The 13,250-nt window shown below is 37.9% G+C and overlaps 1 protein-coding gene across 1 annotated transcript in view; it reads right to left on the bottom strand.

Moving 5' to 3' along the window:
- Positions 1-2,791: 2,791 nt before the first annotated feature.
- Positions 2,792-13,250, bottom strand: part of BTBD7 (BTB domain containing 7) — a 94,327-nt gene continuing 83,868 nt past the window's right edge. Inside the window, exons 8-11 of the mRNA XM_058292356.2 lie at positions 11,788-11,977; positions 8,614-8,792; positions 6,295-6,744; positions 2,792-4,702 (exon numbers count right to left, since the gene is read on the bottom strand). Of these exons, the coding sequence (XP_058148339.1) occupies positions 3,887-4,702; positions 6,295-6,744; positions 8,614-8,792; positions 11,788-11,977 (1,635 nt within the window). The 3' untranslated portion in view covers positions 2,792-3,886. The remainder of the gene's footprint in view (positions 4,703-6,294; positions 6,745-8,613; positions 8,793-11,787; positions 11,978-13,250) is intronic.

Here is a 13,250-nt window from a genome sequence, read left to right as displayed (position 1 = left end):
TGCAGGTGTATGTATACAATGAAGCTTCCAGAGCCTTTCTGCTCTCTTAGACAGAATCCACGCAAGCATACAAACACAAAAGGCTATTTTCAAGACAAACACTTGGAAGTGTTCTTTCTATGGAAATGGCCACAGCATTATAATATTTAGGAAATGGAAAGTTGATACAATATTAGGATTTTTTAGAGGAAAAAAAATTAAAAGACTTGCCAATACAATAATTACATAACTATTGCAATCTATATGACAAAAAGACAACATTTCATAAAACATTGTTTATACAACAGTGTTAATGGAAAATAGTAAAAATACCTTTTAGCAGTGTGCACAGTAACTCTTTTAGTAAGATTAGCTGTAATGAGGTTTCAAAGTAAATTACTTAGTAGACAAAGTAAACCATTGCAGAACCGGGAATAGCACCCATCACTGCTGTTTGAATAACTAAAGAAAGTTGAAAGTCAACCAAATAATTTTAAAAAGTCAAATGAGCATTTCCCTTTGAATTCAGTCCTAAAATAAAAACCTTAGTGTCTTAGAATTGCAAAACAAATACCTCACAAGTGTTTTCATTACACTCATTTTTCCCTAAAAGGCAAACAAAGGGTATGAAAATACATTATTTGCCTAGTTTAGTTACTGGGAATTGTTCATCCTGCCCCTCCGGAGACCACCACAGGATGTCAGTTCTAAGCCCCATTCTGCTGCCACATTGTGGTATTCCCCTTTACATTCTGCATCACAACCTTAATTCAATAGTACACCTACTATGCCCACTGCTAGAACTTGAACAACAAATCAAAAGAAAACCCAAGAAAGGATAACTGTAATAAAAACAAAGATTTTTTTTTTTTTTTGAGAAAGCTCAAACAAAAATTAGGTAAGTTTCACAGACAGTTCTACAGGAAGACTTTAATATGCAGGACTCATTATAAACCCTTAAAATCTGTTTATCAAAATGTCAGGATAGCTTAGGACTTGTGCCTTAAAAAGCTAAAGGCGGGATGTGAGAAAGGATATGATACACGAAAAATTGAAACAACTACATTTCAGGAACAAATTTTACTTTTGACGCTGCTTTTTTTTCCTTTAGGAGTCACAGGGAACTTGAACTTAAAATTACTCATCAAAATCACAAAACTAAAATATAAGAAAAAGACCAACAGCATCTTTAAGAAACTTGAATTTTCTCTTTCTACTCTACAGTCTAAACGGTAGTTCTCCAACCTCAACACACTTTTAGTGGGTGGGAATGTGGTGATTGTCTGAACAGCCCGATTGTCCAGGGCCTCAGAAGGAGATCTGGTATTTTTGTGATTTGGTTCTCATCAAATTTCTACACCAAGTAAAATGCCAGTTCCTGTGCCCTAAATTTCATATTACATATCTACTTTCTTTTTCTGAGAGCAGTATTACTCAGATTTCACATTTATATTAATACAGCAATAAAAAAGATTTATGAGATGGGTTCGAGGCACATAGCTATTCAACCTATCCTATATTTATACTCCACAAGATACATTAAAAGTCCACTTATACCAACCCAAACACACACAAAAAACCATACCTGTTTTCCTTCTGCAAGTCACGTAAGTCCACAATCCCATGGATCAAAGTAATGTTTCCCTCTATACACATAATTTAGCCAGGTAAACTATTAAACTATTAAAAGCAAACTTCACAAATTAAAATATGAACAGTGGCCACTTATGAATGTGTGGGATCAATAGCTCTGGTCTAACATTTTTAAAAACTAGGTAAAAAAGTAAAAAAAAATAAAATAAAAAACCAACAGAAAACAAAAAATTTAGGTCAGAGATGAGAACATTATTTTTCCTCTCACCCAAATTAGGTCTATTCATGCTTATTTGCAGGATTAGCATAGTACAGTCTGATTCAGAATATAAATTTAAAATGATGTAAAAATAATTCATGTTAGCACACATAAATTCACATTAAGGAATAATGGAATTAACTTTTCTGAAGAGAGACAGGCTGAGATTGGGCTTCAAAAGACATTATCAACTATTACAAGAGGCAACCCTCCTAAAAATGTGAACAGCCTGGTTTTTTTTCTTTAAAAAAGCCTTGAAGGCAATGCTTAGCCACCCTTACAGTAGATTAGCATTAACTTGGGGAGATTGGAGCTCAGTATGCAACATCACCAACATCAACAGATGCACTAGCAGCAACTAACTAGTCTGGCAAGCAGTTTGCCGGTGTATATAGACATACTGACATGTTTCCCATTTGAGACTATCTGCTGTTAGGATTTTTTAAAATGTCAGATTATTCCTGAGTGTATATCCACAGGGTAGAGGAGGAAAAGACTTTAAGAGAAACTACAGTTTCGGAAGAAATCAGAGTTGTTGACACCCAATAGAAACCTATGTACTTTTAAAAGTGCATGTAATTCATTTATATGGTAGCTTATACAGGCTCCCTGGCCCTGCATAGTTTCAGAGAGAGTGATTTATAGTTATATAGACATAAACAGAAAAGAAGTTTTCAAACATCCTTCCTATGAAGAAATGTTCAGAAAAACTCTTTTCTTCTAAGTGCTACAGCTGTGTTTATGTTTGTAAAAATACAAAGTAAATGCTCAAATAATGTTGAAGTGATTTAAAAACTCAAATACTAATATATTTACATTGGAGAGTAAGAAAAAAACAGTCCTTAGCTCATCCATTGCCCTTCCAAAGAGAGAGGATCTTAAAATATCCTGTGTGCTGCAGTGGTTCAGTAAAATGCCCAAACCAGCATCCCCAGTGGAGTTCAAGTAGGACATGTAGTGTTTAACCGGAAAACATTTTCTTCCTTTTTTTTTTTTTTTTTTTTGGTGCATTATACATTTTTTTAATAGGACAGCAAAATTCAAACATACTTTGAGAAACATTTAAAAAAATGCTTTTAAACACTGAATGAGATCCATTAAGACTGAAGCCCTTTTGTTTTTGTTTTTTTGTTCCTATTGAGAGGATGACAACTGAAGGCAGCAGCAGGCATGTCACCTTTCACAGCTGGGGAGTCGATTCACAGAATCAGAAATCCAGGCAGTAAAATCTTTCAGTTAATTTGCTATTTCTAATTCCAAGTAATCTGATCTCTTAGAACCTGACTTAGTGAGACTCTAATCCATACTACCAGAACCTTCAGTGATTCTGATAGAGTCCACACTGTGAAAAAAGCAACAGCTTTAGACTGGTACTACAAGAAAGGTTTTTCTCCTTCCACTCTCTTTACTGAATGAGAAAATTTCAGCATCCTGAGTGGACTCCAGCTGGAGGAATGAAAACCAGCTCCCAAGACTTATTAAAAAAGAATGATATGGGATTAATGGAAATTGAGCAGGAAGATTTCTGAACTAAAATAATTACTGAAAAGAGAGAAGCATTTTGATGTGCTGTTCTTTGGAATTTCTATAATTAAAAAATAAACACAAAACTATTTCTTAAGAAAATACATCTTAGTGTGCAATCCAATGCACATGGAAATTGGGAGAGGAAAAGTAAAATGCAAAAAAGTATGAAAATACAGTTCTTTAAATGTGGCAATAAACTTTAACATACTGATATAAAATCAATAGATAAAATAAATGTACAAGTGCAAACAAATTCCATCATTTTGTAAATTGAAAAAAAAGTGCCAGCTTGCTTGCTCTTAAAAATGCTTCCCCATACAATTTTTCAAACACAAAATAGACAGACGGCAGCATTCAAAATAACCCTCTTAGCATGCTATGTCTAATAAACATATATATACAAAAACTAGAATAAAATAATGTGAAACTGAGTTATCAGCTGGCATCAATAAACTGGTCCATAAGTTGTTGGGTTAGATCATAAAAGGACGTTTCACATCTCAGGCACAGAGGACTTGGAGGTTGCTCTCAGAGGGCAGACTTTTTGTAGAGGAAGTCTGGCTTGCTTGGTGACCTCCTTCCTCTGCTTATTGAATCTTCCCTTTCCAAGTCTGTATTTCTCTGAGCTCCAGGGCCCAGAGACTCACTGTCTGATACTCTCCTACTGGATCTCTCTTCTGGAGCTTCAGGGCTACATGCAGAATGTGAAGGTCTGTTAGGAGTCAGCCCAAAAGTCAAGTCAGTTTCTACTGCTGTTCGACCCCTGAAGTGGGCTGGACCATTACCGGCATTTTCTGGGGCTGCCAAAGGAAAGTCTGATCGCTGGGGAGGTTGTTCAATGACATCAAGATGTATTGACTCATTCCTTTGTTTGTGTAGATGTCCATCAGGAGAAAGTGGATATTCTCTCCTAGCTTCTTCCTGTTTTTTAGGAGAGGCCTGGCTAGGTAGGTAGGCTGACTTTAAGCCACTTGGTGATGCCTTATTGTGGCTATACAAATCGGGACCAAAATATCCACCTTGTGAAGGGGAAGGAGTATGTCTGCCAGGAGCGGGAGTAGAAGGTCTGCAAGCAGCATTTGAGAAGTCGTAGAAATCTGGATATTCCTGATGATTTTCTCTCGCATCTGTTTTTTGCTCTAGTGTGTGTTTTTTTCGAGAAGTATGTGTATGCCTCTGTGGAATACATGACACATGCTGGGGAGGTCCCGGTCCTACGTCGGAAACTGACTGGCTTAATTCTGTGTCTACAGCAAGTTCTGGAAGCCTTCTATCCTTGAGTGACAATGTGGATACACCCATGGCGATATCTGGCATGAGATCATTTAGAACAGGTTGTGTACACTGCAAACAGAGAAGGGGATGGTTAAAAAAAAGTCGATGAAACCCTCTTTGTAAAAATAATGTTCACTGATTGTAAGAATAATTCATGCTTATATTTAAGAATTATAAAAATACAGAAAGCTATTAAGGCAAAAAACACCCCAACTTTTCCCACAGAAATCACTATTAATATTTAGAAGGTATTTTTCTCACCCTTTCTCCTTTTGCATATCTATTAATTTTCAGGAAACTTAGTACGTATATAACTGTCATTAAATTGTCTTTGTAATCACTAGTGTCAATTGCTGTGTAATATTTTGTTGCAGTGATGACCCATGACTTATTTAACCATTTTCTCACTGCTGGGCATTCAGGTTGTTCCTAATTTGTCATTATTATAATCAAGACTGCAATGAACTTACAAATAAATTACCTTTAAAGGGAGTTTTATTTTAAACATGAAATAGCAGAACTTCCATAATTGCAGACCTGAAGTCAGGTCAACAGGAATCTGGTTTATCATATATGTTCAACATTTTTTTTTTTAAGGTACTGGGAGCTGGGGATTGAATCTGGGACATCATATGTGGGAAGCCAGTGCTCAACCACTGAGCCACGTCCGCTCCTGGGACCTCCCATGTGGGAAGCAGGTGTTCAACCATTTGAGCCACATCTGCTCCCTATTCTTTCTTTTTAGGGTTGGTGGGGGGTGCAGGGCTTGTGAGGCAGGAAGAGTAGGTAGCAGAATTTAAGAAGGTGAGAAGGGATCATACTTTGACTCAATGTGTACACTAGTCCATAACTTCTAATAAGCCATATTTGAATGAACCTTCCCTGAACTATAAGTATCTTTATTTTCTTTATATTAAATGCTACCAAGTAAGAAGACTTAAAAATAATTTTTTCCCCTAGAAGTATTAATATAAGAAAGAAATTCTGGGGAGCAGATGTAGCTCAGTGTCTGAGCATCTGCTTCCCATGTATAAGGTCCTGGGTTCATTCCCTGGTACCTCCTAAAAAAAAAAAAAAAAAAAGAAAAAAAAAAATTCAGCCTCCAAAGTGGTATAAAAGCAAGCAAGGACTTCTTTTAATATCTACTAGCACTAGCTACTGGGATTCAAAGCCAAAGAAGGGCTTGCCAGAGAGAGAAACATGCAAGTGGACTGAAAATCTGCCCATTTTCTGAGTGGGACATCTTTTGCCACAATGTCCCTGATGGTATACCTAGCCATAAATACCTTCCCCTTCTTGTCCCATCAAAGTACTCTGTGGAAGAGTGGATTCTATAGAATAGTAGAATTGCACTTAGGCACAGATTCTAGATATGTGCTTGAATAGACCATTATGAAACTGGTATATCTGTCTGTATTGTCAGTAATCCCACTCCTTCCTAATACTTGCAATTAAAATAAGAATAAGGAAAGGACCTCACTACTTCTACCATATATACCTCTCATCTCTCTTCTCCTTTCTTATTCATCTACACTACCTTTTCCATGCTCCTTAAATCTAGACTTTTGTCTTGTCATTAACACTTCTGGGCTCTTGGGACCAAAGGAATTGCTTCTACTAGTCCTTAAACTATTTCCAATGAGTTACTGAAGTTGACTTACCCCTTGTTTCTCAGATGTTAGTGTTGCTGAGGCAGCAGCAGCAGCTGCTGCTGCTGCTACCGTCTGCCTCCCCAGTCCTGTAGTGTTTGTACAATCAGGTGGTGCTGCTTTGACACTGGGTAAATAGATTGGCGGAGGAACAGCTTTAGGAGCTGTTCTGGAGTGAAACAGTGAATGATTACAGGGATAAGAAAATGAACGTGATGGATGCTGACTGGAAGGTCTTTGTTTCCAACCTGCTTTGAGCTGGTTATGAATTGGGGTAGCTGGAGGGTGGTATGGAGGTGGAGGAGGAGGCAAGGGTGGATGGAAGGCCACAAAAGAGTCCAGATCTGTAAACATGGTTTCTGCAGTCGGGGTACTATTAACTCGACATCTCCCAGATTGCCTCATTGTCAAGAGTGGGCTTTCATCCCCAAAACGTTCATCAGGAAAGAATTTGTGAGGATTCTAAAAAAGATTAAAAAAAAAAAAAAAAAAAAAAGTTAGGACATTTTTTATTAGATTTCCTAGATGAAAATTTATAGGCTGAAAGAGTTAAGTAAGCTACCTTTAAAAAAACCACAGTCAGCAAGAATAAAAGGCACCACCTATTTTTCTAGGCCAGAAGCCCAAGAAAAAAATTACCTAAATAATAGTATAAAAGGAAAGAGTGTAACGTAAAATACTGCTATGAAGAGCTTCTTGACTGAATAGTCCAGCAAGCAGGTCAGTAACTTAATGCAAAATTTTGTAATAATGTGAAAACAGGTAATAAAATCTAATAGAAATATGTTTGCTAAGGAAGGGAAATGAACATTAAACATCAAAGGAAGAAAAGTTGTACAACTAAGGATACTCCTAAAACTTTCCAACAAAACATCTGCACACTCTCAGTCTGAAATACATACTATAAAATATTTCTTACAAATTAAATAAGATAATTTGATTAAGTTTGATATTTTAAAAAACGTTATATGCAAATACCTAAATTACAAAACTTTTGGATAATGTAAGATAATCAAATTAAGATATAATTTAGGGAAGCAGATGTGGCTCAAATGATTGGACTCCTGCCTACCATGTGGGAGGTCTGGGTTCTGTTCCCAGTGCCTCCTGGGAGAGATGAGCAAGACAGCAGGCTGACGCGATGGGCTGACACAAAAAGATGACTCAACAAGAGGCACACAGAGGAGAACACAATGAGAGGCAAAACAAAGTAGGGAGTAGAAGTGGCTCAAGTGAAAAGGCACCTCCCCCCCACGAGAGGTCCCAGGTTCAGTTCCCGGTACCTCCTAAAAAAAGAAGACCAGCACACAACAAAGAGACATAGCAAATGCAAACAACGAAGGGGTGGGGAAAAATAAATAAAATAAATCTTAAAAAAAAAAAAGATGCAATTTAGAATGGCAAAGGGATTAGAAAACCAAACTCTATATATTATAGAGATGGAAACCATGACAAAGAATGAAAATAAAGAAATTAAAAATGGGCTGCTGCTTTATCTTAAGAATACCCCAGAATGTTTATCATTTTAAAGACTCAGGCTAAAGGAGTTTGGAGTCAGTGGCTCCAAACCATGCAATCACTTGACAGATGAAAAGAAAATTTATGTTAGGCTATGATTTAGTGCCTATGATCATACTGCTTTACAAATTCTATCTTAACTGCAAAGCCAATGCTATTGCTTTTGTACCTCATAATTACTAGAAATGAGTGATTTTTTTCCCTGCTAGGTTAAAAAAAGCACTCATTCCTTAATTCTCACACTTATAGGGTCTGAATCCTTGTGCAAAAATTTTCTTGTATAAGGGGGAGGATGGAAAATAGAGGGGCATCCTGAAAATCTAGAAGTATGATAGTAGTCCAAAATCTGAAATCTAGTGATGAAACCCAGGAAAGAGTGGAGTCAGAATTTTCTACTTCCTGTCAACTCTTTTGCACATATACACCATGGAACTCTAAACAGTCACCATTTTTATGATTATGTGCTATCAGATACATAGTTGCTTTATACATACCACTACTTGTCTTCACAACAATCCATTTTACAGGTAAGGAAACTGATGCTCAGAGTAGTTAAGTAACTTTGCCCCAAGTCAGTTGACTAGGAAGCAGTGGAGCCAGGATATAAACCCAGTTCTCACTTCAGAGCCTGTGCTCAGTCCCCCTCATCATGCTACCCCTCATCAGGGGGACTTTGAGATGATCTAAGATTCTTGAGGCAGCAAAAGAGCATGTGCTAAGAAAAAGAGGCATGCTATGAGTGCTCCTTGATATATCTATACTACTCCCTGATCAAGCTCCTTATCTTAAATACAGTTAAATGCTATTTCCTACCTGCAAAAGCTCTGCAGCAGCATCTGCAAGACCAAATTCTCTCAATACTCGAATCTGAATTTCATAGCTGACAGTGGCGCCTTCCCCACAGTTAAGCGCATAGGCTCTCTGCACCTGCTCAGTGTGTCGTAGTTCCTGAAGACGCCTGACCATGTCTTTCATAATGAGGAGACGAGGAACTAGAAGAAGAAAAACAGTGTTTTGGCAAAGTTCATGAGCTACACAAAAGACCCCTCAATGAACACAAGGGAAAAGCATGCATTTTGTATCAGAATCTCCTTGCAAAAAATTCTGATAGTACTTTAATTTCTTGGCAAAATAAGAATTTATATACCTCTAATTACTTTTCAAGGTTTTAAAATTTCACTGTGCCAAAAAGGCTCTTGAACATAACCAAACAGTTCCTGAGTTGTATTTTAGTTCACAGTCCAAATAAAATTTTATTTATATACAGTCTCTTCTGAATCTCAGGAATATCATAAGTGTTTTAAATATATGTATTTTTATTCAAGAAATCTTTAAGTCCTGACTATGCACCTGGGATTAGATCAGGTATTAAGAATACACAGAATGGAAGACATAGTTCCTGTCCTCTAAGAACTCAGGCTTTAGTGAAGTAAACTAAGTAAAAAAGTCTATTACAGGGTCATAAATACCATGGACAGAAAGATACATAGGATGTTGAAGGGATTCAGAGGAAGGGGCACCCAATCCAGATTAAAGGCAAGCAAGGAACTGTTCATAGATGAGATGAATCCTCATGGAGTCTTGAAGAAAGAGATGAAACCAGCCAGGGGGACAAAGCGGGTGAAGGCCTTCCAAGCCACAGGACCAGGCATGTGTAAAACATGCATGCGAGAGACAGCATGGTACAAGTAGTTGGCATGGCTAGAGCTTAGGGGTCAAAGGTACAAGCAAGAAGAGTACTGAGAGAGAAGACTAGAAAGATGGGTAAGGGCAGATCCTGAAAGTCCTTGCATGTTACAATAAAGAGCTTAAAATGTACCCTGTGTATAAGAGATCGTCATTTGTGCAGGGGAATGACAGGATCAGAGCTGTGACTTAGTAGGTACAATCTGGCAGAAGTGTAAAGCAGGGGTCAGCAAACTATGGTCTGCAGGTAAATCCAGCCTTCCACCTGTGTTTGTAAATAAAGTTTTACTGGAATACAGCTACACCCATTCATTTAGGTACTGTTTCCAGCTTTTTTTTTCTTTTTAATTTCAAAAAATGTAAAGAACAATCATGCATACCATACAGGATTCCCATACATCACCCCACCACCAATATCTTACATTGTTGTGACACATTTGTTACAAAGGATGAAAGGACACTGTGATAAAATCATTGCTACAACCTATAGTCCATGGCTTATATTTGGTGTATTTTCCCCACACATCATCCTATTATTGACACCATGTATTAGTATTGTATATTCATTATAGTTCATGAGAGAATATTCTTATATTTGTACCATTAACCACAGTTCACCATTCACCACAGGGTTCACTGTGTTATATGGTTCCCTGCTTTGTACAATCTATCCAAAGCAACAGTTGTTTTTGACCACAGTGGCAAAGTAGAGTAGTTGCAAAAGAGACATATGGCCCGCAAAAGCCTGAAATATTTACTATTTGGACCTTTACAGAAAGTTTGCTGAACCTGGAGTAAAGGACAGAATGGAAGCAGGATTAGGAGCAGGAATGCCGGTTAGGAGGCTACTACAATTCCTGAGCCTGGTTATTATTATTTTTGGTGGTGGGGGGGGATGGGGGAGGGGAGGTACTGTTTATTGAGTGCATATTACTCATGGTGTTTCACTAACTCCTTACAACAATCCTAGAAAGGAGATACTAACCCCATTTTGGGGATGAGGAAATTAATACTCAGTGATGTGAGGAGCTTCTCCACCAAGTCACACAAATAAAGTGGTAGTGCCAGGCTATGAGTTTATGAGTTCACTTCAATAAGCCTTTCATCATTACAGAGTGGTGGGCAAGGAAGAGAGAAGGCTAGAATGATACCACAATAAGGCCACACTGGCTAAACCACAGAAAGACAAGTCTTATTTTTCTGAGCATGCTCAACTGTGAATATCTTTGGGCTTTTGCAGTTCAGTTCTAAGATTAATTTGTGGTAATATTCAATTGCATTCAATTGTAGTAACTTAACCCAATAAAAACAGAGCTAATTACCAAGGCTTCAAAATCTGTACAAATCAGCTAGAAATTTTCCTCTTCATACTGTTATCCTATGTATGCTTTAAGTAAACACACAGTGGCCAAATCTAAGGCAACAGCTAATTAAAGACATTAGACTAAGAGTAAAATGTGCATGTTCAACTAAAAGCTCTGTCCGTGTCTTTTATTTATTTTTAAGTGAAATACAGAGGAAATGAATGGAATCTTTCCCATTAATGCTGTAGTTTGTGATGGCAACTGGCAAGAGCTATAAATTTCTGACCACTGGATCATTGTTATTTCAGAAAAAAAGTGGCACTAATGCCCTTTGTGGCTGAAGTTAACATTAACTGTGCTCAGCTACACCTCTGTCTATGGCCAATTTCCTCAAAGTCATGACAGAAGCCTGTATTACAATAAGTTTCGTAGAGCAGATCTTGGGTATCTGCATCTCTAGGAAATCAATGGGAGTCAATATTTTTGGGCATATGTAGATTCAGAGAAGTACCTGACCCAGACAGAAGTTTATATTACCCTACCAAAGGTCTTATAATATGAGAAATACCCTATGGTGGTGAAAAATCTGAGTTCATCTAAACCACTGGTTCTCAATAGGCAATGAAATTGCCCCCAGGGCACATTTGGCAATGGCTGAAACATTTTTGGTTGTCACAAGTTGGGTTGGGGGCTGAGGAGAAGGGGTGCACCTGGCATCTAGTGAGTATAGGCAAGGGATTCACTGAACATTCTATAATGCACAAGACTGTTCCCTACAACGTAGACTTTTCCAACCCTAAATATCAATAGGGCCAAGGTTGAGAAACTGCTCTAAACTGGAAAACAGCAATCATAGCTAAAATAAAGTAGTTATTCTTTATGGAGAAAAATATATAATGGATAGTGACTCGTGGAGAGAATTAGAATATATAAAGGGGTTCAAACATCAGCAATTACAAAAACAATAAAATGAATCATTTAAATATAAATTCCTCACCTGGAATTTCATTGGCTACAACTGAAGGAGGACTTGACTGGTTACTGCTGATCTGCTGGTGGCTGATCATGTGACAACACTGTGGCACAGCATTATTGACCATATAAAGTGTGTCTGGCACATTGGACATTCTAACCATTCGCAAACGCACAAGATCTGTTTGCTCCACCATCATCTCGTCTAGCACTGACTGAAATAATAATTCAGTATTATTAGAATTAGTCAACCTTTCCTATCTTGGATAAATCACATTGGCAAGGGGATTATTACCTTTGTCATATAAAAAGGAAATTAACTTATTGTTCCTAGTTTATAAAGTTTAAACCTCTTATTTATTTTTTTAATCCCCCCCTTGAGGCTTTTTTTGTTTGTGGTCTGCTCTCTGTGTCTGTATTTATTTTTATTTATTTCCTCTCCCTGCCTTGAGGCTTGCTTGCTGTCTGCTTCTGTGTCCACTGTGCTCTTCTGCGTTTTTTGCTTGTCTGTCTTTTTGTTGTGTCACCTTGCTGAGTAGACTCCCTGCAGCGCTTGTGGGCTGGGAGGCACTCCACGGTGTTTGCAGGCGGGGCGGCACTCTGCAGCCCATGCAGGCCAGGTGGCTCTCCTCAGCGTGCAGGTGAGCCTGCCTTCACAAAGAGGTCCCGGGACGTGAACCCGGGGCCTCCCATATTGTAGACGGGAGCCCAACTGATTGGGCCATAGCCACTTTCCAAACCTCATGAGTTTTTAAAGAATCTTTTTAGAACATCTTTGAAAAGAAAGAATCATCTTCTAAAAAGTCTGCTTTTAATTGAAGTATTTAAAATTTGATAGAGGAATATAAAATTAATCAAATAAAATATACATAAAACAACAATGCATGCATGTGTTAAATGTCAGATCCAATGAAAAATGCTCAAAATACAAAATATCAAAGATACAAAATTTTTCAGACCTATAAAAAATTCCAATTTTGTTAAATTAGTTTCAAAAGAATCGATCTTACCAAACTGCAGAATGGCCAAAATGAGATAATGTATAATGTACATTATTTACATTTACTGGGGGCAATTATCTACTTATGTATGAACACGGCCATCTGAGAAACATGGAAGATCCAGGGAGCATTGCCTGATTAGCTTTCTGCTGTCCCATTTTGAGCCAGAAGAATGGAGGTGAGGTCTAGCTTATTACAGATCTTTTATTACCAGACTCAGCGTTTTGTTAAGCCTCAGCTGCTTGAGTGACTTTCAGCACTAAACTAATTTTTAGAAAGACCAGACCCAACCATTCTGTATTGTTCCTATGTTTTAGCACTATTTAAAATGGCAATGGGGAAGTGGATATGGCTCAACAGATAGAGCGTCCACCTACCATATAGGAGGTCCAAGGGTTCAATATCCAAGGCCTCCTGGCTTGTGTGGTGACCTGGCCCAAGCGCAGTGTTGCTGCGCGCAAGGAGTGCTGCCTCATGCAGGGATGCC

Source organism: Dasypus novemcinctus, chromosome 3 (genome assembly GCF_030445035.2).
Source record: "Dasypus novemcinctus isolate mDasNov1 chromosome 3, mDasNov1.1.hap2, whole genome shotgun sequence".
NCBI lineage: Eukaryota > Metazoa > Chordata > Mammalia > Cingulata > Dasypodidae > Dasypus > Dasypus novemcinctus.
Note: the sequence above shows the minus strand (reverse complement) of the source record. Positions and strands in the feature narration are given on the sequence as shown.